The sequence below is a fragment of the Durio zibethinus genome, chromosome 19 (assembly GCF_047325235.1).
Source record: "Durio zibethinus cultivar Kanyao isolate XHJ-2024 chromosome 19, ASM4732523v1, whole genome shotgun sequence".
Taxonomy (NCBI): Eukaryota; Viridiplantae; Streptophyta; class Magnoliopsida; order Malvales; family Malvaceae; genus Durio; species Durio zibethinus.
This window is the reverse complement of record NC_143180.1, coordinates 2,290,456-2,316,898: the sequence shown is the minus strand read 5'-3', so window position 1 is coordinate 2,316,898 and position 26,443 is coordinate 2,290,456. Positions and strand designations below refer to the sequence as shown.

General features: G+C 31.5%; 1 protein-coding gene, 2 long non-coding RNA genes, 6 other non-coding genes and 1 pseudogene across 22 annotated transcripts; all 10 read right to left on the bottom strand.

The window, feature by feature from the left end:
- Positions 1-763: 763 nt before the first annotated feature.
- Positions 764-2,423, bottom strand: LOC111310191 (putative E3 ubiquitin-protein ligase RHC2A pseudogene; annotated as a pseudogene). Its single transcript, XR_016330285.1, has one exon. The product of XR_016330285.1 is annotated as a putative E3 ubiquitin-protein ligase RHC2A pseudogene (transcript).
- A 5,875-nt stretch (positions 2,424-8,298) lies between these two features.
- LOC111309781 (glycerol-3-phosphate acyltransferase 5-like) lies at positions 8,299-10,445 on the bottom strand. The gene is made up of 2 exons (XM_022908788.2): positions 9,691-10,445; positions 8,299-9,420 (listed from the first exon to the last, which is right to left on the bottom strand). Exons 1-2 carry the CDS (start codon positions 10,237-10,239, stop codon positions 8,503-8,505), a joined length of 1,467 nt encoding a protein of 488 aa, XP_022764523.2. The 5' UTR covers positions 10,240-10,445; the 3' UTR covers positions 8,299-8,502.
- Positions 10,446-13,574: 3,129 nt separating this feature from the next.
- Positions 13,575-18,527, bottom strand: LOC149513305 (uncharacterized). Of its 4 annotated transcripts, none has more exons than XR_016330282.1 (4): positions 15,995-18,527; positions 14,693-15,218; positions 14,467-14,616; positions 13,575-13,875 (listed from the first exon to the last, which is right to left on the bottom strand). It is a non-coding gene; the product is annotated as an uncharacterized LOC149513305 (long non-coding RNA). The 4 variants fall into 4 exon arrangements; XR_016330283.1 differs by having other exon boundaries at positions 14,467-14,993; positions 15,129-15,218; XR_016330284.1 differs by having other exon boundaries at positions 15,129-15,218; positions 15,995-18,525.
- On the bottom strand, positions 14,675-14,772 carry LOC149513307 (U6 spliceosomal RNA). The gene has a single exon (XR_016330534.1). It is a non-coding gene; the product is annotated as a U6 spliceosomal RNA (small nuclear RNA).
- On the bottom strand, positions 16,029-16,131 carry LOC149513306 (U6 spliceosomal RNA). Its single transcript, XR_016330525.1, has one exon. It is a non-coding gene; the product is annotated as a U6 spliceosomal RNA (small nuclear RNA).
- LOC149513304 (U6 spliceosomal RNA) lies at positions 18,522-18,624 on the bottom strand. The gene has a single exon (XR_016330524.1). It is a non-coding gene; the product is annotated as a U6 spliceosomal RNA (small nuclear RNA).
- Positions 18,625-19,385: 761 nt separating this feature from the next.
- Positions 19,386-26,015, bottom strand: LOC111310190 (uncharacterized). 10 transcript variants are annotated; one of them, XR_016330279.1, is made up of 6 exons: positions 25,645-25,996; positions 24,577-24,672; positions 23,117-23,585; positions 20,601-22,819; positions 19,944-20,038; positions 19,386-19,734 (listed from the first exon to the last, which is right to left on the bottom strand). It is a non-coding gene; the product is annotated as an uncharacterized LOC111310190 (long non-coding RNA). The 10 variants fall into 10 exon arrangements; XR_016330278.1 differs by having other exon boundaries at positions 19,944-22,819; positions 25,645-26,015; XR_016330274.1 differs by having other exon boundaries at positions 19,386-20,038; positions 25,645-25,986.
- LOC149513303 (U6 spliceosomal RNA) lies at positions 20,589-20,691 on the bottom strand. The gene has a single exon (XR_016330532.1). It is a non-coding gene; the product is annotated as a U6 spliceosomal RNA (small nuclear RNA).
- LOC149513302 (U6 spliceosomal RNA) lies at positions 22,009-22,111 on the bottom strand. Its single transcript, XR_016330562.1, has one exon. It is a non-coding gene; the product is annotated as a U6 spliceosomal RNA (small nuclear RNA).
- LOC149513301 (U6 spliceosomal RNA) lies at positions 25,633-25,735 on the bottom strand. Its single transcript, XR_016330555.1, has one exon. It is a non-coding gene; the product is annotated as a U6 spliceosomal RNA (small nuclear RNA).
- Positions 26,016-26,443: the final 428 nt, after the last annotated feature.

Genomic DNA, 26,443 nt, shown 5'->3' with positions numbered 1-26,443 from the left:
GAAAAGCTGAAAAGATAACTATAGCCTGGATCTAGTTATGCACTAACATTACAGTTAAGCCATCACAGGGAGAGACTGACTGTATGTGACCCTGATTGATTCTCTGGTCTCACTCAGATCTTATGCAGCTTTGCAAATTATTCTACTAAACATTTTAGGAGCCCCCACACCCTGTAATACCCATAATTGAGCAGAATTTCTAATTGTTTAGGCAAAGCTTATCAACCACTAGCTTATCCAACTACTTACCCCAAATCTAAATGAGATAAGACCAAATGCCAGCTCACTTTAATCATAGCATTAATCACAAATCAACTTATGATCCAAGAATTGTTGATTTCCTTTTCCAGCTGCATCAACTATAGAGCTATCAAACTCAGTTTCATTTTCTAGTACTGATTCAGCCATATTCAATTACTACTCATTCAAACTTCATAAATTTTCCGTGTAAGACATGATTTTCCACTAATTGATTCGTTCTGTCAACAAGAAAGTCATTGGATTATATAATCACACAAAAAAATGCAATGAACTTGAACAGCTTTTCCACCCTACAGCTGACATATGTTTAACACCTCAAGTCAAAAACATTGAAGAACTAGTAAGTCATTGATGTTTACCAACCCAAACTCAAAGGCTCCGGCAAAAATTTAATGAAAAGTTGAGTCAAAATACTCAATTCTAAGCACTAAAACTAACCATATACTAGTCAAGAATACCTACAGCTGCTCAGAAAAGATCCATAGCTAAAAGAACCGAAACATGTAAGAAATAGTTATTCATTCATATGCCAAATAAACAAACATTTATGCTAGATTTCTTGCCAAAAAGAATCTAATACAGCAAACTACGAAAAAAACAGAGCAAAACTAAACATTAAACCGAGTACAGCTTCTTATCTGATACAATTTTTCTTCTTCTGTTTCATGATTCCATCTCCTTCTTTGCTTTTCCCCTTCATCTATTATCTGAATCTGAACGCTCTCAATCCACGAAATCATTAATCCTTGATAAACATATTGTGAATTGAGAAAAAACCCAAATTTCCTCATTGATTTTCCTTCAATATTTACAGTAGTTTGAGATTTGACAATCTTGGGTCTTAAAATTATTAATTATTATCTTCTTCTTCTTCCACTATCAACTTCAACAGCCCAACCTCTTCTTCTCCTTGAAGAAGCACTAAAAAGCAAAAGAGGCCTACTGCTTCTACTTATCCTTGAATCTAACCTTGAAGAACTTGAACCACCAAAACACCTAAACAAATTACTCAATACCCTTCCAAAAAGCCCTCCTCTTTCCCTTCCTCTATTATTTCTATTTTCCCATGAAACCCTCCTCGGCAACCCTCCGCCGCTAAAACCACCATCCATCTCCGTATAAACAACCGGAAACTCCCTATTTTCTCCTCCTCCGCTGTCTCGTCTTCCTCCTGAAAACCTCCCCACCGCGAATCCTCCACCTGGTAACCTCCAAATAGTCAAGCCCACCGGAACCTCCTCCGCGGCCGAATTTGAATACCCACCACCAGTTTCGGTTCCTTCTTCGCCTGCTGCGGCCGGCAACTCATGGCGGCAAACGGGGCATGAGTTTCGTAACTGAAGCCATGGGAGTATACAGTTTGAATGGTATAAATGGTTACAAGGCATGTTTCGAACTTTGGTTCCCAACTCGAATTGCTCTTTGCAAACCGCGCAGTATAATTCGTTGTGAATATGGGTTTCGTTTATTTCCACCGTTGGCATTGCTTCCACCGCCGCTTTCGACGCCGGCGGTTGCTCGTAACGCCCGATGTTTTGCATTTCCATTTGTGATAATTGGTCAATTAATCGGTCAAACCCCGAACCTAACAGGAACTCCGACATACTCGCGGGTAATGGTCGAAGACCCGAACCGCCTCCGTCGTCGTAATAAAGCTCAAACCCTCTACCGCTCTGTTCAAAGTTTGAATTTTCAGCGGCCGAGGGTGAAGGAGAGTCTGAGAAGGATGTGGCGGCTCCGCCACGTAGGACGATGACAGGATTGAAAGAAGAACGATCGCCGCCGTTACGACGGCTACGGCGGAAGATAGTGGCTCCGGGAGTATGGTTATTGGTGTACATCGCGGCTGCCGGGAATCTGCTACTGCCGAAGCGACGGGAGTCCGAGTAGAGTGCACGCGCTGCGTGAGGATGGTCATCGATTTCTTCGATGAATCCGCCGTCGCAGTCGGGGCAAGTGATCGGATCTTGGTTAAAAATCCGGACAAAACGACTGCAACGATAACACCAATACGACGCCGTTGTTGCCATTTTCTTTTCAACAGATCTAAGAAACAAAAACAAAAAGAGCAAAAAATAATACTAATTTTCGAAAAGAGTGAACATTTTTCCTTTCCGCTGTTTGGTTTCAGAACGAAAAGTTCGATGAAACTACAAGAGACGGAGAATTCTTCATTTATATATATATATAATGGTTAGATTAACGGGAAAAGCCGCGTTAGCGTGCTAGCTACGCTGTAATTTTGCTTACGTGGAGTGTTTGATTGGATGCTTTTAAACCGCATTTAAACAATACGGGAATTAAGCTCATAATAAGGGATTAGTGTAGTTAATTAGCCGTTTTAACTGAAGTAAAAAATAGTTAATTTGTTCTGAAATTTATTTAATTAAATATTTGAAAAGAAAAAGAAAAAAGGTAACAAGAATGCCTTAAACAAACAGAAACTAAATATTCATATATAAAATAATATAAAATAATTCTATTAAAAAAACTTCTAAAATAATTAGTGAAATTAAAAGTATAAAATAGCATATTTTAGAAAGGGAATTATTTTATTTTATTTTATTGTGATGATAATTTTTTTTAATTTTTAATATACTTTTTATGCACATTTTTTTTTAAATTCGTTTAATATACTTATTTTTTCGTTATTTGTTTATTAAAATTTTTAATTTTAATAATCTTTTCATTGATGGGATGGATTAGATTTAATTAAAAAATGACACATACCATTTAAAGAAATTTTTATTAATAAATTATACGATTGTTATTAAATTATTTCTTTCATCAAACATAATTCTTCTTTAAAAACATTCAAGAGATTCGTACAAACCCTAAAGTTTGGTGCATTCTTTGATTTAAAATTTTTAGTAATTTTAAAGTATTAGTATTTTTTTGTAATAAGTTGGTGGATAATTTAATTTAAATAAATCTTTAAATTAAAGTGTTCGAATTGGGTTACTCAATTTTTAATTTTGTACGTTAAAGAAATCCAAATTTTTTTACTTCAAAGTGGTAAGTAAGCAAGCACCAAAGGTATTAAATTAAAATTATGATAATTTATGAATACCATTTTTTGAAATTTGAATCAGCAATTGCATTATGATCTTTTAAAAGATTATGAATTATTTAGTTGAAAGCAATTAATAATTTTATTAATTGATTTAGACCACAATTTTAAATCATAATTAAGACAATATTTTAAATTTTAAAGTAGTCATATATTCCATAGTGACATAGTCCCTTCATTCCCAATGAGGATAATAATTCATATACATGTATATATATATATATATATATATATATATATATATATATTATATAAAATTATAAAATACGAAACAAGAATTAGAATTAGAAGATATAATAAAAAATTATAAGTGTTGATATTTAAAATTTAAATTTATTAGATATTATATTTTAAGAATGATTATATAAATTAATTAAATTAAATTTTTATTTTTCATCTCATTTTTTTTCTCATGAAATTCTAAAATTTAATTGTTGTGATATCTCTTTTTTTAATAAAATTATTTTTAAGGATTTATTAGTTTTATATTATTCATGAAAATTTTAAAATTTGCAAACAAAAATTAAAATATTATCATGTATCCTTTTATTACATTGATTTATTTTTTTAAATATCCTAAAAATATATATATGTCAATCCTTTCACTATTTGTGGATAAAAAATATTTTCTCTTATTCAAAGGAAAGCGAAAGAAAAAAAAAAAAAACAAAGAAAAAGAAAAAAGAGAGATAATATTCTAAAAGCAAGGGCACAATGCTCGAGTGGTGAACACGCGCGCTGTTGATATCCTAAATATATTCATATCGTATCAAATATGACGTGTGGCACGCGTTTCGAAATCTGAGTATGATGTGAACAAGGTGACCCTTATCGTAATCAGTAACGTCACCAGCTGTCTAAAGGAAGGCCTTTCTTTTTTTGGCCAACAAATAATTATTTCAAAAAATTATTAACTCATAAGTGAATTTTTAAAATTTTATAACTAAAATTAAAATATTATCATATATCTTTTATTTATTATGTTAATTTATTAATGATTTAAATATACTCTAATAATTTATGTGATAATTATTTAATTAAATTCTTAACTCTATATAATTATTTTAATAATTTTATTCAAAATATTTTATTTTAATATATCATATACTTTTATTTTCTCGTTGTATATAAAACTAAAAAGACTATAATTTGATTTTTTTTTATCCGTTAAGTTAAAAGCTAAGTAATTGTCATAATATATATTAAACTTAAAATTAATTGGTTATAAATGGATGGGTTCATTTTAAATAAAATTATAATTAAATATTTATTAAATGTAAAATAATATCATTTTAATAGATTCATATTATATGTAGATAAAAAAAAAAAAAAAAAAACCTATCACATGACATTATTGTATACTTTTTTCCTATTTGACTATTTGATTATATTATTGTATTTTTTTCTTGAAATTTTTAATTTAATCCAAAGGGGTGAGAAGAAACCGACCATTTTGTCATACATTATAATTATTAAAAGGATTTTGGGAGCTTTAATATTCAAATATACTCTAAACCCTTAGCCAATAAAATAATTAAAGTGTGATGTGATCAAAATATCTACACATACATCTTAGATGCAAGTATCAAAGAAAAAAAAATGTTACTTTGCCTAATCCCAAATATCATCAAATTAATGTTCTAATTATTATATGATTTAAGATCTTTCAGTTTGAATAGTTCATAGTTGACTCTCAAATTCTATTGTAGTCTATATAGATATGGTTGATGAACCACCCAATGAAGTCAAGGAATTCTTGAAGAATGATTTCATCATAATGGGCTTGTCAATGAGTTGGTTGAATGACTAGGTTTTTTCATAACAGCTCCTTGCATGGAAAGAAAACTTATTTTCTAATACTGAAATGAAAGATTTTGATTTTTCAAAACCCCATATATATATATTTTAAAAAAATTAGATAAATAAACTGTTCCCTATTAGTCTTTTAGATTAGTATTAGAGGTGTTAATGAGTTGGATAGAATTCATACTTAATGTTAATAACTTATTTATTTGTTCAGATTCGGTTTGATCTAATATTTCAAATTTTAAAAATTTTTTAAATTCAGTTTAAATTGAAAAAATAAAATTTTAATTTATTCATTAAATTTAATTTATATAATAAAAATTTTAAAAATAATTTTTTAAAAATAAAATATAAATAAAATTTCACATATTTATATTTATATAATTATAATATTTTAATTATATATTTTCTTTAGGCCGAGTTTAGGTTGGCTTTAATTTTTTGTCAAAAATTTGATTCAAAATTTAAACAGATTTAATTTATGTCAAAATCTGTCTAATAGAATTAATTTTTTTATCCAAACTTTTAAAATTAAAATGGACCTTCAAGTTTAGACGAATAAATCAACATTTTCAAAGCCTTTTCAAAATTAAGACAAATTTTCAAGTTTGGACAAATAAATGTCTAATTAACATAATATGTGTTATATTTTATAAAAATAATGCACCTGCAATTATAAATTGATGAAACTAATGAAAAAGTACAGATAAAATTTGAATTAAAGATTTTTTATTATTGAAACAAATTTACCAATATAATCGATAATATTTTATATATAAAGCTAAGTAATGAATTTGATTAATGCATAGAGAAATTTTTTTTTTTTTTTTTTAAGAAGCACATTAAACACGGTTATAGTGTAGATAAAAGGAAGAAATGGAGCAATTGCTATATATTTTTCTTGTTTTTTTTACACCATAGACTTGGAATATATATTTTAGAGGCCACCACTCGTTTACAAAGACTTTTCCTTTTCTTTGGTTTGCCTTTTCGTTTACCAAAAGGACAAAAAATGTTTGACTTTACGCGTGATGCTTATAACAATCTAATCTCAAAACTTCAAGTAAAGTGCTCTTCAAACCTTTTTATAATCCATTTTTCAAATCTCTTAGCCCCTAGAAAAAAAAAATCCTTTTTCAAATTCATTTCTGTTATATCTATTTTACTCGGCAAACGTGATTAATTTTCTTGGGTTTTCATCTAACCCACGCTCAATTGCCGCGTTATTTCTTTTCAAGATTTGGCTCGCCCCTAATTAAAGAAGAGTTTGTTCAACATCCACATTCATGACTAATTAAGGTATCATTTTATAATTAAGTACTTAACTTTTAATTTATTTAAAATTATTAAATACGATTTATATTTATATGTGATTATTAAATATAACTTATAATCATTTACATAAATTATTTATAAATTTTATATAAATTTATCATTAATTATCAATTATTTTAATTAAATCATTATCTTTTATCATTAATTATCAATTATTTTAATTAAATCATTATCTTTTACTTCACATATCAAGTCAAAATAAAATTAAATATGTAAGAATTTAAGACTTGAAGCATTGAAGTTTCCTCTACACACCTCATCTTTTTTTTTTCCTCCAAAAACCTTAAATACCTCGTTTGAGTGTTGAAGTACCTCTCGAAAAATCAATTTCTGACAGCTCCTAATCGTGCTTTCTAGCTATAGGTTTAAGCCATTTCACCTTCAGCCTGCCGTCAACTCCTTCCAACTAAGACATTCCGAAAATACTATATTTTTTAAGGGCTTTTTATATCATACTATTTGTGGTCAAGAAATCCCACTTTAATTTCATGAGCTTTTTCTATGAATTCATCTTTCTTTGGGTAGATATATGACTTTTGCTTTTACGACCTTGACCAAAATTTAAGGAATTTATTTATATTTCTTTTTAGAATGCTTTCACCTTTTTGTTAAGGCTATGTTAGTGTTTCAACTATGGGAGTTGATGTATTTTATGAGAAAAAGTAGATTTATTTAAAGATAGAATTATTCGTTCAAACTTGAAGATCGATTTAAATTTTAAAAAAATTTAGATAAAAAATTAAAATTTATTAATTGAATTTGAATATAATTTTTAAATTTATTTAAATTTTAAACTGAGATTAAAATTAAAACATGAGCCAAGCTCAATTTAAATAAAATATATAATTAAAATATTATAATCATATAAATATATATTTATATATAAGGATCTTTATTTTTATATTTTATTTTTTAAAAAAAAATTTTAAATTTTTTATTATATAAATTAAATTTAATGAATTGATTTAAGATTTTTTTTTTTTTAATTTGAACATCGAAACTTTAAAATTTTTTGAAACTCAAAATATTAGGTAAAGCTATATCCAATTAAATATATAAAATATTAATATCAAATATATATTCGGTTCAAATTTGACTCAATCTAGCTTATAAACACATTTAAGAGATTAATACTAACTATAGCAATCAAATAATTTAATTAAATGTCAGATTATATACAAACAAGAAACAATGATGTATATAAAAAAAATTTCTATGCATAATGGAAGCAGCTGGGACTGCAAGTTCTCAGAGCCAAGGAAAAGTGATCAATGACAACTCAACATTCTGGCAAAATAATTTCAAATTATAAGAAAGAAAGGGTTACCTGTCTCTTACACCAACCAATAATTTCATTTCACTATCATATGAAAACACAAAACGTCAGTGTTTATTTTATATATTTTCCAAAATTTTTGGCCCACTAATAAGCTAATTCAAGCAGGCCATATCCAGCTGTTTTTCCTGTGAATAAAAATATATATGACAAATTAATAAATAAAAGACAGACAAAGAGGGGAATATAAGGCTTGGTGGGCTAATATGAATCTGTTGTTGGGCTTCCAAATCTGTTAAACTTATGTGGCAAATATGGGCCATGAAATTTATTTAATATAGTTAAGGAAGTGGCTTATTTGTTTGATTTTACTTGTTAAACTTTATGGGAATAGTAGTAATATTTAAATTTAAACCTTAAAAATTAATTAAAATGAATTAAAAACTTAAATTTCTCCTTTTGTGAATTGATTATTGATAACAAAAAATTATGTTTTTGAAATCGGGATCATGCATTAATAGATTTTAAAACAAAATATTATGGTTAATTTATCATAAAAATGATTATTAATATACCTTGATTAAAAATTAAAATTAATCATCGTTACACATTATTCAACAATTCCATAAATAATAAATCAAAGAAAAAAAAAATACAAATCCCACCATATACAATAACAAGAAGGAAACCCACAATTAAATAAATTTATTCCAAGAAATTAACACAAAAAACCCAAATAATTTTATTTTTTTCTTCATTGAAAAAAGGGTTTGAAAGTGCTCACCACCTTTTTAACTTGATCAACAAAAGAAGTGCGTGAAACTGTCCCATCATTCCCAGCCAATACTGTGTATTTATCTTTCCTAGTAAAATTTGTGCACTCAAACCCTAAAGTAGCAGCCAAGATTCTTTGCACATAATTAGCGACATCATACGGACTTTTCCCCGACGAACATGTAGCTTCTGCGGGCAGTTGGTTCAAGAACGTCACCTCGTAAACCGGTCTAGGGTTCATGAAGAAGAAGATTGGATCCAAAGCTTTCCAACCTCTGGCCGTCGTTGCATGGAAAAACCCTACCCTATAGTTCATAGCAACCGGGACAATTCGATCGGTTAATTCCGCAAATAGGGCACTAAACCTTAATAAAAAGGGTTCCCTACATGTTGTTCCTTCGGGACAAACTACTAAGTCACCTTTGACTAGTTCACATTTGATCTTTTCAGCGTCGACTTCTCGGATTCTTGTTAATCTTACCGTCGGAATTGGTGATAAGATTTCGGATAATCTCGAAATGGAATATGTGACTGCTGGGATTTTACGCATGAGGACGGTTGATAAGACCACTGGGTCCATTAGGGTTCTATGAGTGCAAACGAATAGGACTCCGGAGTTGCTACCGGAGACGGGTGGCGGCGGTTTGCCTTTAACGATGATTTTGCCTCCAAATAAACGGGACATGTAGGGGATGGCTCGCATTGGAAGCATTAGACCGACGACAATTCGAATGGTTGCTAGTAAGATGCCTAATGGCATCCACAGGAGGATTAAGAGAGCGGTTGAGGGTGTTGGCCGCTTCACGAGGCGACCATCATGGAAGATTACAGGGAGTGGGCGGAGGAGCTGGTGGTCATGGAGGTTTTGTTTGGTAATGAACGGTGGGTGCATTTGTTCCTGCATGTTAATTAACAAGCTAATGTTAGCATGAAGAGCAAGTAGAGCTAGCATTAATAAATAGATTAAAATTTTCTCAATAAATTTAAAAATTAAAGTGCAATGAAAATTGAAAGTTCAAAGTTGAAAAGATTTTCTTATGATTAACCTAATAGATCCATAATTTTAACACATTTGAAGACATGTTTTTTAAGGTATATAAGCTCAACCAAGCTATACATATGATTGAGATCAAATTTGATGATAATTAATTTCTCGAAAGAGACTTACTTTGCATAGAGAGAAGAATTGAAAACATGAGGCAGTTCTTCCGAGTCCTAAAGCAGGCTTTTCATCTTCGAACAATTTAGCGGTTCTACTGGAGATAGAAGCGATATCACCTTTAACAAAACCCGTAACAAACCCGAATCGATTTACTACAATTTCACTTCCAATAACCTCATCAGCTCGTAAATGCTCTTTCACAAACCTTTCCACCATAATCCTGGGCGTTTTAGTCACCACAACTCTTTTATCATACGAGCTAAACACTTTCCAAGCCTCCATATCAATATCATCCATGTAAAACTTAGGCAAAACAGCTCTCGACACTGATTCAATCTCCGACACATGAAGCCCCATCGTCGCCAAAAAGACCATCAACTTCAACCCGGCATCATCCATGCCAAGCAGTTCCAGCAACCGAATCGCTGGCCAAAACAACAGCAACAACGCGAACCGGATTAAACCAGAGGCCTCAAATGCCACCAACATGAAGTAAGAAAAAAGGTCTGGGTCTTTCAAAAGAGTCCCTTCGAGCTCAGAAACAACTGACTCCATACCCTTTTTTTGGTTCCTACTTTCTCCTTTGTTTTTGCTGAAATCGTCACAAAAAATTTTGGCTTTCTTGATTGGAAGAAAGTGAAAGGATTGTGAGAATATAAGGTTACAGAGAAAGGGTTTGGATTGACTAGTCTCTAATGCAAGAATAAGGCAGTTTATCAGTTTTACAACTACTCTTATACACTTTTTTTCATTTAGTTTTTTTGAAGTTTGTCACTTGGGCCATAGCATCTAAAAAAGTTTGATATATCTGCAAAGAACAAAGGATTGTACGCCACGTTACTCTACGAAGATTGATTACTTAACTTCACCAACTTTGTCAAGATTTGTGGAAGTAAAAGCTTCTTTTTTTGAATTTTTTTTTTTTTTGAAATTGCAACCGAGCCATCATTTTGTGACCCTTAATTAGGTTACTAACTTTGGGTTACTTGAACCGTATTGCATGATGTTAGGAATAATAAGTAAAAGTATTAATATTATTATATAAATATATATTTCTTAATTTTTGTTTCATTTAAATGGTCGATAAAGTTTAATTTCAAAACTATCCTGGAGCCTTTGTTAATCTTTTTGACAATGGTCACCAATTCCACGTTGTTGCATGGGAAGGAGCCGAGCAATTTCTTTCTTCCATCTTAATGCTTTTGTTGTAATCCCATTTGGGATTTTGTCACCCTCGAATCTTGCTGCTATTTGTGTCTCTTTTTCTTCAATAAAGTCTTCATAAATATAATTAACTACTCCTCCATTATTGTTTTTCTTTTTAAAAGAGTCCCTCTAGTATTAAAAACATGAACAAGACTTACATGAAATTTTGTAGGTGAAGTTCGTAAAATTTTTTATTAAAAATAAATAAATAAAAATTAAAATAAAAAGTTAAAACTGATAGTTTAAAAGGTTTCATCACATTGATTAACTGTGCAAATTTTGAAAAAAATTGAAAATTTTTTTTGTATTTATTAAATAGGTATTTTTAATAAAAATATTGATAAAAGATTTTACCGTTTAATAATTATAGATCAAATTTAAATTATAAATAATACTTTTAATAAGTTTTTGATATATTATTATTCTTTACATTAAATTTTATCAATCTATATTTGGATTTGTTATCAAAATTTTATTTACTCATTTTCAATAAAAAATTTCACAAACTTTACGTATAAAATTTTATGTAAATTTTGTCTTTAAAATTATCAAGAATATCGTAGTTCACTAAACTCCAAATATTATCTAGTAAATTTGAAATTTTGTACAAACCTAATAAAAGGTGCTTGAATTAGAGAAAATTATTTAATTTGCACAAAAATTAACTTTATGATTAAAATGTAATTATTCCAGATTTTTTAAATTCTCACTTTTTTTTTTGTTTTCATAAATAAGGGGATGATTTGTAATACTAAGTATAAAGGAAAGCATTATTATCACTCAAACCATATATTTCTATCCAAATTCTATCAATTGTCTTTATTATTAATATATCATTTATATTTCCATTTTTAATTTTTTACAATTAGAGAAATTATTTTGTAAATTTATAGCTAATATATAGTATCATGATGTTAGATAAATTATACAATAATTTACTTATTCGATACTGTAGACATTTTCATTTCTCATGTCCCTAAATATATCAATTACAAACATCATTCCGACATGAAGAAGTTCTTTTTTTAAAAAAATTTTTTATAAAAGAAATCAAAATCTCAAAAAAAAAAATAAAAAAGAAAATTTATAATTACCAAAGATCGAATTTTAATTTTATTGCAATTCAGATTGAATCACAATGTATTGAGGATCGAATTGATATATTTTGTCTTTGTCTTATAATTGCCAGCTCCTTGGGTGGAGTTTATTGTTGGTATTTGATTAAGTCAAAAGGGATTTTGAAATTTTGATAGCTTACCTAATGTTTGGATGTAATTGCATATCCCATGCGATGTAAGTAAGCTTTAATTATAATCAATTGAATTTAAATATTAATTTTAATTAAATTATTTAATATAAAATTTTTATTAATTATAATAATAATAATAATAATAATTTTTTTTAATCTCTTCGCTTTCTAAATCGACGCTTAGTTTGAGTACCGAAGAAAATAGACGGGTTATAATTTTCTATAAACAGAACAATCATTTCCCTAGAAAGGTGAGCTTTATTTCAATCATGGTATCTTGTCAGAAATTGATTTATGTGAATGTGGTACTCATTGAATCGTGTAAGTGAAAAAAGTAACTAGCAAAAAGAGTATATAGGAAGACACTTTGGAACTTAAATCTTGATAAAATTATTATATATTTATTTATTCATAAAAGGATGAATTAATGAACTTGTTTGATTAAGTCATTTGTTTTTATTACGTTTTGATATTGAACATGTATTAGTTATATAATTGTGAATTTCAATTTAATTATTAACTCAATTATTATAATTAAAATTTATTTTGATTTAAGCCACCATTTTCATTTGCACATAGCTTACAAGTCACATTTTTCTATGTGACAAAGCTGTAATTTCGTGCCCCTACGCAAGAAAACTGGAGAACAGTAGAAAATTTCAGAAACTCCATGTCCATCAAGTTACTCAAATGGCGTAGGCCACTACCATTAATTCATATAAAAGCTGCAATTAGGCTATCTTTTAATGGGAAACTTGCATGAAGAATTGAAAGTAGGTTGGAAAAGCTTGCATTTTTTGCAGTCTCTGAATTGGTTGCAAAATTGATATCCTGGTAAGAGACGGGAAAAAAGAATGGTGGCTTCTGTGGTCGGATTTTTATGGAAAATTTTTCTTGCCTAAGTTTAGGTGAGGTTGGTTAGAAAACTGGAAAGTGAAAACCATTTGGTTTTCTTCATTATTAATGCTCGGGAATACACATGTCCTTTTCAATGGGGCCTGTCATTTTCATATGCTTTGATGGATTGTGTTGAATACACATCTTTTTCATTGGGATTTTCCTTGAGCAAGATTCAAGTTCGGAATGGCTAGACTCCTTGAAAAGAACCATTGTTTTTGGATTTATATAGGCATTTTGGGTCCAATATTGATTGGCTTCATCATGTAACAGATTGAAGCCCAAGTTGAAAGGCCTTCTTTTGTGGCCTCCTTGGCAGCCATCAGAAGGAAGTTGGGACCGGAAAATTTTCTCCTCAGCTTGCAATTTATCCACATTTTCTTCATACTCTGACTCAGATACCTGTTAATTTTTTGTAAGACTTTGAACTGCAATATTTATCCACATTATACCACTGGTTTCTTTCTCTATGTTTTCCTTGCCCAGATAAGTCATGGGATTTTCATTGAGTTGAGGGAAACATCAAATCAAGCATAGATAGATATGGAAAGTTGAAAATATCTCATTAATATCACTGTTTGCAACAGGAAAAAATGATGTAAAAGACAATAATATCTTCAATAAGAAAAAAACTTAATGTTTAAGCTATAACTAAGGGACAACATTTACTGCATATCCATGATTTCTGTCAACAACATAGCTTATTTCAGCTAATTGTTAATGTTAAAGTGCTTGTTCAAGAGAAGTAGAGGAATCTTGCCTTCAATGAGTACAATGTGGCTTGCAGCTTTCTATGATGCAGGATGATGAACAACATCCTCTCTTGTTACTAATCAAACCTGGATAAACAAAAATACATTGACAATCCAACTAATACGAAAAAGAATGCTGTTGGAGAATATACTGCATGAATTATCCATAACCAGAGAACAGAAGATTAAATCCAGTCTTCCAATAGGATAGAAGTGAAACTTCTACTTGGATAGAAAAAGTGGACCTCATGAACTGAGTGTGTTAATGCACCAATTTTTCGGACTATGTGAAGAGAGGATTCACAAATTTCCTATGATAAATGCGGCAGACAAGACTATTTATAAGAATTCAGGTCAAATGTTCATAAATGTCTTGCAACAAGGCATGTTAATCCTGAAAATGGTCAGAGCTGAACTTAGTAAGATGAGCATAAAAAAGACAGAAAGGCAACAAGATTGAAAATGGGTACTCAAATTATAAGGTAGTACAAAAATACAAATGAAGTACAAAATTGCTGAAGTTCATTCAGCAATAAACTTCCAAGTCCCAAGTATAGGAACCAAGAACAAAAAAATTTTCACCTTTATGAAAAGTTTTAGCAAATTCTAGTACCTTAAGTACTCAAAATATTTACCACATAAAAATACAAAGAAAACAGAGAAAGAGATGAAACTGACCAGCATGAATTCAGGGAAAAAGTTCAAAAAATTTGGATAATTTCTTGATTTGTGCATGTCATCCTTGTGCAGGTGTCACGGGTCGAGACTTAAGCTCTGATCAGCGCAGCTCCAAGTTTTATCAGCCTATTTGCCACAGTTCATAGACACCTACAAAAAAAAGAGATGATCTTTTATACCACAGTGACCTTCCTTTTATATTTGAGGTAAGATTCATGATTCCTACTTAGGTCATGCTAATCTTCTCATGGACCATGCTAATCTTCTCTGTATCATTCCAATTTTATCAGATGTCCCCAAAGGGACAAAAAAAACAGCCCTCTGTTATATAAAGCTTCTCATTCCTTGCTAAAATATCAATGTGGGGTTTCAGTTTGGGCCCAAACAAGCTGTCTACAAAATATTTAAACTCATTTACTAGAGTTTAAATGTTTCACTTTCAGTTTGACTGTTTAGCTTTGTTTGCTTCTTTTGTCTGCTTCTTCTACTGCTGCACTTTGTATTCCAATGGCAGATTTCTCCTGCTTCTTTAGATAAATCAAAAAACCTTTAGATTATCCAAAGAGATAAGTGAATCATCTTAAAAGCTGTAGCTTTCCTGAGAGTTTCATAAAGGAAAAAGAAGAAAAGGTAGGAGCAAAACAAGAGGATGAAGGTTCTACCGTAACAGAAATATCTCAATTAACATCTTTTTTCATCTTCTTTCAGGTCCTGAAAGCATGTACTCAATGGTTCCAATATTCTAATTCATCCTGCAACATTAAGTTCCTTCAATGCCGGTAAATATATCAGAAAATTAGCACTAAATGACAAGCCAATTGACCATCACAGTGTATAGAAATTCTATTCAAGATCACATCGTCTAAATTGCACAGTTTTAGAATGAATCCAAGGTTTAAAAGACCGAGTGATAAGAGAAAAATGACAAAATCCATTTTCTACACAATGCCAGAATATTTAACATTAATGAAATTTCATATTTCACATCAAGGACAAACCAGCTAGCACCTTACAATTTAATCATTAAAACGTCTCTTTTTTTTTTTTTTTGTCAAAACGAAAATTTTCCAATCTCTCATTGGTCAAACCTGATCAACAATGGAAAAACCCTTTAAAGTTGAAACATAACCAAGTACATGTAGGTGATGTACTCTCTTCTACTAACTGCCGAAAAATCTCGGAGTTATATTGAACTTACAATGTCAAAAGAAGAAGCTAATTCAGCAAACTCTGACAGCAAAAACTATCTAAAATCTAAATAATAAATATTGAGGTATTTACTGTTTGAGTAAAACAAAGCAAACACAGAACAACACTCTAAATTGCAATCTAAAATGAACAAAACCCATGAAAATGAACGTCAAACTAAGCATAAAAATGCAAAGAAAACAGAGTAAGATGGAAACTGACCGGCAAAAATTTAGGGAACAAAACCCATGAAGATGAATATCAAACTAAGAATAAAAATGCAAAAAAAAAAAAAAACATAGAAAGAGATGGAAATGCAAAGAAAACAGAGGAAACTGACCTGCAAAAATTAAATTCAGGGAAAAATATAGAAAAAAAATTTGGACCATTTCTCGATTTGTGCGTGTCATCCTTGCGCAGGGGCCATGCTAATCTTCTCTGTATCGTTCCAATTTTATCGGATGTCCCCGAAGGGACAAACTAACTTGCATGCTTTCTCCCATATAAAAGCTTTTATTATTTTTCTCCTAACTAATGTGGTATATGTGGTTGGTTGCCAACTAAAAGTTCAACTAGCTAGTTCACGTCATAGTGAGTAAAGCCCAATCCGTGGGCTGGTTGAGTCTTTAGGATGGCACAAAACCATGGAAGTTCGGTAGTGGGACCCTTTCAATTCATGTAAAAACCCACACGTGGACTGTTGACGACTGAGTACGACATATCAATCCTCAGCCGATAAATTTTACTGAAGGAGCCTGAACAATTTCTTGGTTGCATTAGCATTAAAGAGGTTAAAAACAAACCAAAATAACTTTACTCCATGATTGAGATTGGCTTGGGTTTCGATTCAGTTTGATTAATACATTTTTACATAATTACAGCTTGAAATATCGGGTTAATTTCAGAAGTAGCAATGGTGAAAGACTAAGGCCAAGCATAGATGGCTCCGTCACCTTCTACGTTTATGAGATTTTTGGGTCTTCAATTCTTGGATGATGCACTCAACTGCCTCTTTCAGGCTGGCTTTTCTTCCCTCTTTGAATTTCCAAAGCTCGACAACTATGTATCTCCCACTTCCGTTGTACTCATTCAATTCCAGCAATACATTAGATACAGCCTTGCAAACCTCATCACCCCACTCATTTCTCAGTTCCTTCAACATAATGTCTTCTCATTTGATAATTTCCTACAGAACATACAAATGGATTCAGTACATGAAAAATGAGAATCAAATTCTGCACATTAAGTATGGAGATCCCTAGCATATCATTAATCATTTCTTCATGTTATCACATCAGGTTCACTTAGTTCATCCATGCCATATATGGTTCATACCAATTTTTTTGCAGTCATACTGCTAATGTATCATTTATAACAGTACTTGTGCTCATCTGCTTGACGATGATTGATGGGAATTCAGCTGCATTCGAATATAGTTCCTAGCATTAGGTCATCAATAACATAAGAGCAATTTAGGGAATAACCATCTGCAGTGGCATATAATCGACACAAGTTTGCCTAGTTCATGATATCCATTGCAGGCTGCAGCGATAATTAAGGTCCCTGAGATATATGAATCTATTAGGCAACAATACAACACACCTGATACTTCCCATCTATTATTAGCTTCTTCTTGAAAGGATACCACTCTGAATTTGTAACAAGGTTCTGCCATTACCAGCATAATTCAGTGGATTTCAGCTCCCAATCTCCACAGAACTTCTAAATGCATAAATCTTTAAAAGGTTCAGGATCAACCTCTCCCAACCTTTTAATTCCAATCTTGATTTGAGAATTACAAAAGTCCTGCAAACCCTATACGCTCTTTAAGTATAAGATTTTGGTTTAAGTTATCCACACATTGCAATTCATCCACCTTTCATCCAATTCTTTTTTCAGATCATCAAGCTGGACAATCAATGCACAGTCTCTTTCCAGAGAGCTTTGAGCTTTCAACTGCAAGAGAACTAATGCATCAGTTTAACTTATCACTAACAAGAAGAAAATTCTATCAAGACCCATCATCAATTTCAGAACATCAAAACTCTTTGACATCACATTATATAACACCAAAACAATGCAAGCAGGATCTAAAGGAAATCATCAGTAGAATATGTTGGTAAGTGTACAAACTAAAAAATTGGTTTATGCTTGGAAAAGGCATCCATGTACATGTTTTTAAGCAACCTTGAAATCAGAATAACCATAATTACACAAGAAGACTGAGCATTTTATGCAACATAGATAATGTTGCAAGTGGACATCGGCATTTTCATTGGCCAACCATGATTTACAAGGGACAATTATTTGATCAATGACTACAGTTATAAAAGTATAAGATAATTCCAGCAAACTTCTGACAGCAAAATCTATCTCAAATCTGAATAATGGATATTGAGGTATTTACTGTAAAAAAGACCAGAACATGAAAAACCCAGGAAAACTCTCTAAATTGTGAGCAAAACGCACGAAAGAAAAAATAGAACTAAGCATAAAAATGTAAAGAAAACAGATAAACAGATGGAATTGAAATATGAAGTAAGCAAAACCCATGAAAATTAAGATCAAAGTAGGCAAAAAAATGTACAGATAACAGAGAATACAAAAATGAGAGGAAATTTTAAGGAAAAAATTTGGTCCATTTCTTGAAACTCTCTAAATTGTGAGCAAAACCCATGAAAGAAAAAAATCAAACTAAGCATAAAAATGTAAAGAGAACAGATAAACAGATGGAATTGTAATCTGAAGTGAGCAAAACCCATGAAAATTAACATCAAAGTAGGCATAAAAATGTACAGATTGCAGAGAATGAGAGCTGAGTTGTAAGAATAAAAAAAAAGAGGAAATTTTTAGGAAAAAAGAAAGAAAAAAATTTGGACCATTTCTCGATTTGTGCGTGTCATCCTTGCGCAGGGGCCATGCTAATCTTCTCTGTATCGTTCCAATTTTATCGGATGTCCCCGAAGGGACAACCAATGCTCGCTTTTTCGGCTATATAAAGGGTTTTACTGTTCTGTAACTGAGGAATGTGGGATATTTGGTTGGTTTCCAACTAAAACCGAACTAGTCTACTTTCATCCTGACTAATAAGGCTAATACGGGGGCCAGTGATCCGAAATCATGGGCCTCTGGGACCCTTTCGTGGAGTCTTCAAGGGTCAACTGCTAACTTTGTAAAAGGTTTCTTCTTTCGAGACATCAAAGCCCAACGTTTCAAGCCGGAAGTTCTTCACCTGATTAGCCCTTTTACAATTGGCAAGTCGAACTGTTTTCACCATTTGTTCTTTGCTGCCTTGACAATTACTGTAATATAAAGCTAGACCGTAACAAAAAATAAAATCATATACCGTTAAAAATTGGGGAATAACAAAAATAAATTAATTTTAATTATCTAAAGAAATTTTTTGTGTCAAAATATTTTTAATTCTTTTGCAAAAAAAAAAAATCAATAATATATGCTTTTTTATTATTAAATATAAAATATTAAGCCGTTTAAAAAGTTGAAAATATCTTCCTCTCATTCTTTTTGTTATTTAAGAAAATCATTCTTATAATTTTTTTCATTTCAAATAGTTATTCGATAATTTAAAATATAATATGATAATAAAAAATAAAAATAAATTTAATTAAGATAAAAGATACCTATGCTTGCCATATCTATTGTATTTTTTTTTTCAAATTTAAATATTCTTTTTTATTATTTCAAATATTTATAATCTTTCATCGGCCAAATTAACAGATCATCTAATAAAGATAATAACGAAAGGCATAAATTATCATAAGGAGTTCCAATATGTATATACACATGATCTATTACTTAACTTATTTCTTCTGTGAAAAAAGAAAAAAGGAAAATTGAAGAACATATTGGTAAAACTACAATTAATACTTCGTAAGCTCACCAAACATCACTCTTTAGCTTTCTTCAAGATTTGGCCCGAACTGTTTGACAGATTCCCACACATTACACAACTCTTCGTCACTTTGTTCTCAACACTTATCTCCCACCCAGGCAAGACAAGCTACTTTTAGCTAGGAGCCTCTTTTCCCTCTTCCTACACAACCCGATTGTATACCAGCACTGATAAACACATCAGAGTAAGCGATATTTACTGGATCAAGAGCATCCCCTAATAAAAGTTTTCAAAACTGGTTGACCAATGTGAAGATCCCAAATTGCATGAACAATCGGTCTTAACACGTAAAGGATTCTATACCCATGCCTCAAAATTTCTCTGCCAAGTTACATGAAACAGATTTTCGGAGACGATTGGTAATGGACCTACTTACCTTGCTTGTGGAACAGTTGCGGAGGTAACCCTTGTTCTATTGGTTTGTGGTTGCTACCCTTGTTCAAGTCGTCCAATAGGATAGAAGTGAAACTTCTGCTTGGATAGAAAAAGTGGACCTCATAAACTGAGTTTGTCAATGCACCAAAAATATGGGCAGCTCGTGCCAAAGAGTAAGAAAAGCTCCATTATGCAACAATTTTTCAAGTATGTGAAGAGAGGATTCACAATTTCTCTACGTAAATGCAGGCAGACAAGACTATTTATAAGAATTCAGGTCAAGTTTTCATAAATGTCTTGCAACAAGGCATGTTAATCCTGAAAGTCAGAGCTGAACTTAGTAAGATGAGCATAAAAAATACAGAAAAGTAACAAGATTGAAAATGGGTCCTCAAAAAATCAGGTACATACAAAGATACAAATGAAGTACTAAATTGCTGGAGTTCATTCAGCAATAAACTTCCAAGTCTCAAATATAGTAACCAAGAACAAAAACATAGTTTCATCTTTATGAAAAATTTTAGCAAATTCTAACACTTCAGTATACCAAATATTGACCACAAAAAAATGCAAAAAAAATAATAATAAATAAAACAGAGGAAAAGATGGAAACTGACTAGCAGGAATTCAGGGAAAAAGTTAAAAAAAAAATTTGGACCATTTCTCGATTTGTGCATGTCATCCTTGCGCAGAGGCCATGTTAATCTTCTCTGTATCGTTCCAACTTTATTGGATATCTCTGAAGAGAAAAGCTGCAAAAGCACCTTCTCATTCCTTGCTAAAATATCAATGTGGGATTTCAGTTCAGACCAAAACAAGCTGTCTTCAAAATATTTAACCTCATTCACACACAATCAAAGCCCTCTGCATCAACTAGAGTTTACATGTTTCACTTTTAGTTTGACTGTTTAGCTTTGTTTGCTTCTTTTGTCTGCTTCTTCTACTGTTGCACTTTCGTATTCCAATGGTAGATTTCTCCTGCTTCTTTAGATAAACAAAAAACCTTTAGATCATCCAAAGAGATAAGTGCATCATCTTAAAGGCTGTAGCTTTCCTGAGAGTTTCATAAAAGAAAAAGAAGAAAAGGTCGGAGCAAAACAAGAGGATGAAGTTTCTACCATAACAGAAATATCTTAATTAACATCTTTTTTCAGGTCCTGAAAGCACATCCTTAATGGTTCCAAAATTCTAATTCATCCTGCAACATTAGTTTCCTTCAATGCTGGTAAATATATCAGAAAATTAGCACTAAATGACAAGCAAATTGACCATCACTGCGTATAGAAATTCTATTCAATATCACATTGTCCAAATTGCATAGCTTTAAAATGAATCCAAGAGTTAAAAGACCAAGTGATATGAGAAAAATGACAAAATCCATTTTCTACACAAAGCCAGAATATTTAGCATCCATGAAATTTCATACTTCACATCAAGGACAAACCAGCTAGCACCTTACAATTTAATCATAAAAACGTTTCTTTTTCTTTGTCAAAACCAAAATTTTCCAATCTCTCATTGGCCAACCCTGATCAACAACGGCAATTAGTTGTTCAATTGATTGAATAACCCAATTATAAACAGATTCCCTATAGATAAAATTTTACGTCTGACAATGGAAGGACCCTTTAAAGTTGAAACATAACCAAGTAAGATGTACTCTCTTCTACCAACTGCCAAAAATTTCCATAGCTATATTGAACTTACAATATACAAAGAAGAAGCTAATTCAGTAAACTCTCAGCAAAAACTATTTAAAATCTGAATAACAGATATTGAGTTATTCACTGTTTAAGAGAGTAAAACAGACCAAACGTAGAACAACGCTCTCAATTGCAATCTGAAATGAGCAAAACCCATGAAGATGAATATCATACTAAGCATAAAAATGCAAAGAAAATAGTGAAAGACGTAAACTGAACTGCAAAAATTTAGGGAGCAAAATCCATGAAGATTAATATCAAACTAGGCATAAAAATGCAAAGAAAACAGCAAAAGAGATGGAAATGCAAAGAAAATAGAGGAAACTGACCTGCAAAAATTAAATTCAGGGAAAAAGTTAGAAAAAAAATTTGGACCATTTCTCGATTTGTGCGTGTCATCCTTGCGCAGGGGCCATGCTAATCTTCTCTGTATCGTTCCAATTTTATCGGATGTCCCCGAAGGGACGACCGTTCCCGCATGGTTTCTGTTATATAAAAGCTTTTATTCTTGTAGTCCTAACTAATGTGGGATATGTGGTTGGTTTCCAACTAAAAGTTAAACTAGCTAGTTCAAGTCATAGAGAGTAAAGCCCAACCCGTGGGCTGGTTGAGTCTTTGGGATGGCACAAAACCATGGGTAGTGGGACCCTTTCAATTCATGTAAAAACCCACACGTGGGCTGTTGACGTATCTCAATCTGACGGGACTGAATCCGATACATCAATCCCCAGCCGATAAATTTTACCGAAGGAGGCTGGACCGTTTCATGGTTGCATTAGCATTAAGGAGGTTAAAAACAAACCAAAATAGCTTTATTCCATGGTTGAGATTGGCTTGGGTTTCGATTCGGTTTGATTAATTCATTTTTACATAATTACAACTTGGAATATTGGGTTGATTTCAGAAATAGTAATGGTGAAAGATTAAAGGCCAAGCATAGATGGCTTTGTCATCTTATACGTTTATGAGATTTTTGGGTCTTCAATTCTTGGATGATGCACTCAACTGCATCTTTCAGGCTGGCTTTTATTCCCACTTTGAAGTTCCAAAGCTCGAGAACTATGTATCTCCCACTTCCATTGTACTGGTTTAATTCCAGCAATACATTAGATACAGCCTTGCAAACCTCATCACCCCACTCCTTCAACATAATGTCTTCACAGTTGATAATTTCCTACAGAATATACAAATGGATTCAGTACATGAAAATTGAGAATCAAATTCTGCACATTACGTATGGAGATCTCTAGTTTATCATTAATCCTTTTTTCATGTTATCACATCAGGTTCACTTAGTTCATCCATGCCATATATGATTCATACAAATTTTTAAGCAGTCATACAGCCAATGTATCATTTATAACAGGACTTGTGTTCATATGCTTGAAGATGATTGATGGGAATTCACTACATTCGAATATAATTCCTAGCATTAAGGCATCAATAACATAAGAGCAATTTAGGGAATAACCATCTGCAGTGGCATACAATCGACACAACTTTGCCTAGTTCATGAAACCATGCAGGCTGCAGCGATAATTAAGGTCCCTGAGACGTATGAATCTATTAGGCAGCAATAAAACACAACCTGATACTCTTCCCATCTATTATTAGCTGCTTCTTGAAAGGATACCACTCTGACTTTATAACAAGGTTCTGCCATTGCCAGCATAATTCAGTGGATTTCAGCTCCTAATTTCCACAGAACTTCGCATAAATCTCTAAGAGGTTCAGGATCAACCTCTCCCAACCTTTTAATTCCAATCTTGATTTCAGAATTACAAAAGTCCTGCAAACCCTATACGCTCTTTAAGTATAAGATTTTGGTTTAAGTTATCCACACATTGCAATTCATCCACCTTTTCATCCAATTCTTTTTTCAGATCATCAAGCTGAACAATCAAGGCACAGTCTCTTTCCAGAGAGCTTTGAACTTTCAACTGCAAAAGAGCTAATGCATCAGTTTAACTTATCACTAACAAGAAGAATATTCTATCAAAACCCATCGTCAATTTCAGAACATCAAAACTCTTTGACATCACATTATATGACATCAAAACAATGCAAGCAGGATTTAAAAGAAATCATCAGTAGAATATGTTAGTACGTGTACAAACTAAAACATTCGTTTATGCTTGGAAAAGGCATCCATGTATATGTTTTTAAGCAACCTTGAAATCAGAATGACCATAATTAAACAAAAAGACTAAGCATTTTATGCAACATAGATAATGTTGCATGCAAGTATCAGCACTTTCATTGGCCAACCATAATTTACAAGGGACAATTATTTGTTCAATGATTACAGTTATCAAAGCATAAGATAATTCCAGCAAACTTCTGACAGCAAAAACTATCTCAAATCCGAATAATGGATATTGAGGTATTTACTGTTCAAAAGACCAGAACATGAAAAACCCAGGAAAACTCTCCAAATTGTGAGCAAAACCCATGAAAGAAAAAATCAAACTAAGCATAAAAATGTTAAAAAAAAAAAAAAGATAAACAGATGGAATTGCTATCTGAAGTGAGCTAAACCCATGAAAATTAACATCAAAGTAGGCAAAAAAAAATGTACAGATAACAGAGAACGGGAGCTGAGTTGTAAGAATACAAAATGAGAGGAAATTTTAAGGAAAAAATTTGGTCCATTTCTCGAAACTCTCTAAATTGTGAGCAAAACCAAAAAAATTTGGTTTATTTCTCGAAACTCCCTAAATTGTGAGCAAACCCTATATTGTAGTAATATAGAAATCAGTTCATCAATAAATTGGTACCACTTGAATTTTGTACTAGAAAAAAGAAAAAAAAAACAAAGAATTGCTTCGTGTAAAATGTAGCATAAGTCAAATACAGAGGGTTAGCATTTCTCTGTATAAGATGAACTTTTAAGCTCTTTAAGTAAAAGAGTTTGGTTTAAGTTATCCATACATTGCAATTCATCCACCTTTTCATCCAATTCTTTTTTCAGATCATCAAGCTGAACAATCAATGAACAGTCGCTTTCCAGAAGCTTCGAGCTTTCAACTGCAATAGAGCTAATGCATCAGTTTAACTTATCACCAACAAGAAGAAAATTCTATCAAGACCCATCATCAATTTCAGAACATCAAAACTCTTTGACATCACATTATATAACACCAAAACAATGCAAGCAGGATCTAAAGGAAATCATCGGTAGAATATGTTAGTAGGTGAACAAACTAAAACATTGGTTTATGCTTGGAAAAGACATCCATGCACATGTTTTTAAGCAACCTTGAAATCAGAATGACCGTAATTAAACAAAAAGACTAAGCATTTTATGCAACATAGATAATGTTGCATGCGAATATCAGCATTTTCATTGGACAAACATGATTTATAAGGGCAATTATTTGATCAATGATTACAGTTATATGGATATCAAAGCATAAGATAATTATAGCAAACTTCTGACAACAAAAAGTATATCAAATCTGAATAATGAATATTGAGGTATTCACTGTTCAAGAGACCAGACCATGAAACACCCAGGAAGACTCTCTAAATTGTGAGCAAAACCCGTGAAAGAAAAAATCAAACTAAAGATTAAAATGTAAAGAAAACAGATAAATAGATGGAACTGCAATTTGAAGTGAGCAAAACCCATGAAAATTAACATCAAAGTAGGCATAAAAATGTACGGATAACAGAGAACGAGAGCTGAGTTGTAAAAATACAAAATGAGAGGAAAATTTAAGGAAAAAATTATTAAAAAATTCTGAATAATGGATATTGAGGCATTCACTGTTCAAGAGACCAGACCATGAAAAACTCAGGGAGACTCTCTAAATTGTGAGCAAAACCCGTGAAAGAAAAAATCAAACTAAAGATAAAAATGTAAAGAAAAGAGATAAACAGACGGAATTGCAATCTGAAGTGAGCAAAACCCATGAAAATTAACATCAAAGTAGGCTGAGTTGTAAGAATACAAAATGAGAGGAAAATTTAAGGAAAAAATCAGAAAAAAATTTGGACCATTTCTCGATTTGTGCGTGTCATCCTTGCGCAGGGGCCATGCTAATCTTCTCTGTATCGTTCCAATTTTATCGGATGTCCCCGAAGGGACAGCCGTGCATTGCTTCATCTCCTAGTTAAAGGGTTTTACTGTTCTGTAACTAAGCAATGTGGGATATTTGGTTGGTTTCCAACTAAAACAGACCTAGTCTACTTTCATCTTGACTAATAAGCCTAATACGTGGGCTAGTGATAGGAAATCATGACCTGTGGGACCCCATCGTGGGGTTTCTAGTTTTAACTCCTAACTTTGTAAATGCCTTCCACTTTCTAGACATCAAAGCCCAACTGTTCCAACCCAAAAGTTCTTCAACTGGTTAACCCTTTTACAAGTGGCAAGTCGAACTGTTTTTCCCGTTTGTTCTTTGCTTCCTTAAAAATTACTGTAAAATAAAACTCAGCTGTAACAAAAAATAAAATGATATACGGTTAAATATTGGGAAATTACAAAAATAATTTAATTTTAATTATCTAAAGAATTTTTTTGTGTCAAAATGTTTTTAATATTATTTTGCAAAAAAAAAATCAATAATATGTGCTTTTTTATTATTAAATATAAAATATCAAGCCGTTGAAAAAGTTGAAAATATCTTCCTCAGATTGTTATTTGAAAAAATCATTTTCTTATACATGTTTTCGTTATTTCAAGTAGCTTCTATAGGTCGGTAATTTAGAACCTAATATAATAATATAACATAAAAAATATAAATTAATATAAATTAAATAAAAATAAAAAATATTTTTAAAAATTTTTATATTA

What these genes read in the sequence shown, in the direction of transcription:
- LOC111309781 (XM_022908788.2), bottom strand. Translation starts at nt 10,239, where the DNA reads ATGGAGTCAGTTGTTTCTGAGCTCGAAGGGACTCTTTTGAAAGACCCA. An exon ending in AATTCTTCTCTCTATGCAAA is followed by an intron (nt 9,421 to 9,690) that starts GTAAGTCTCTTT and finishes ATTAACATGCAG; the next exon opens with GAACAAATGCACCCACCGTT.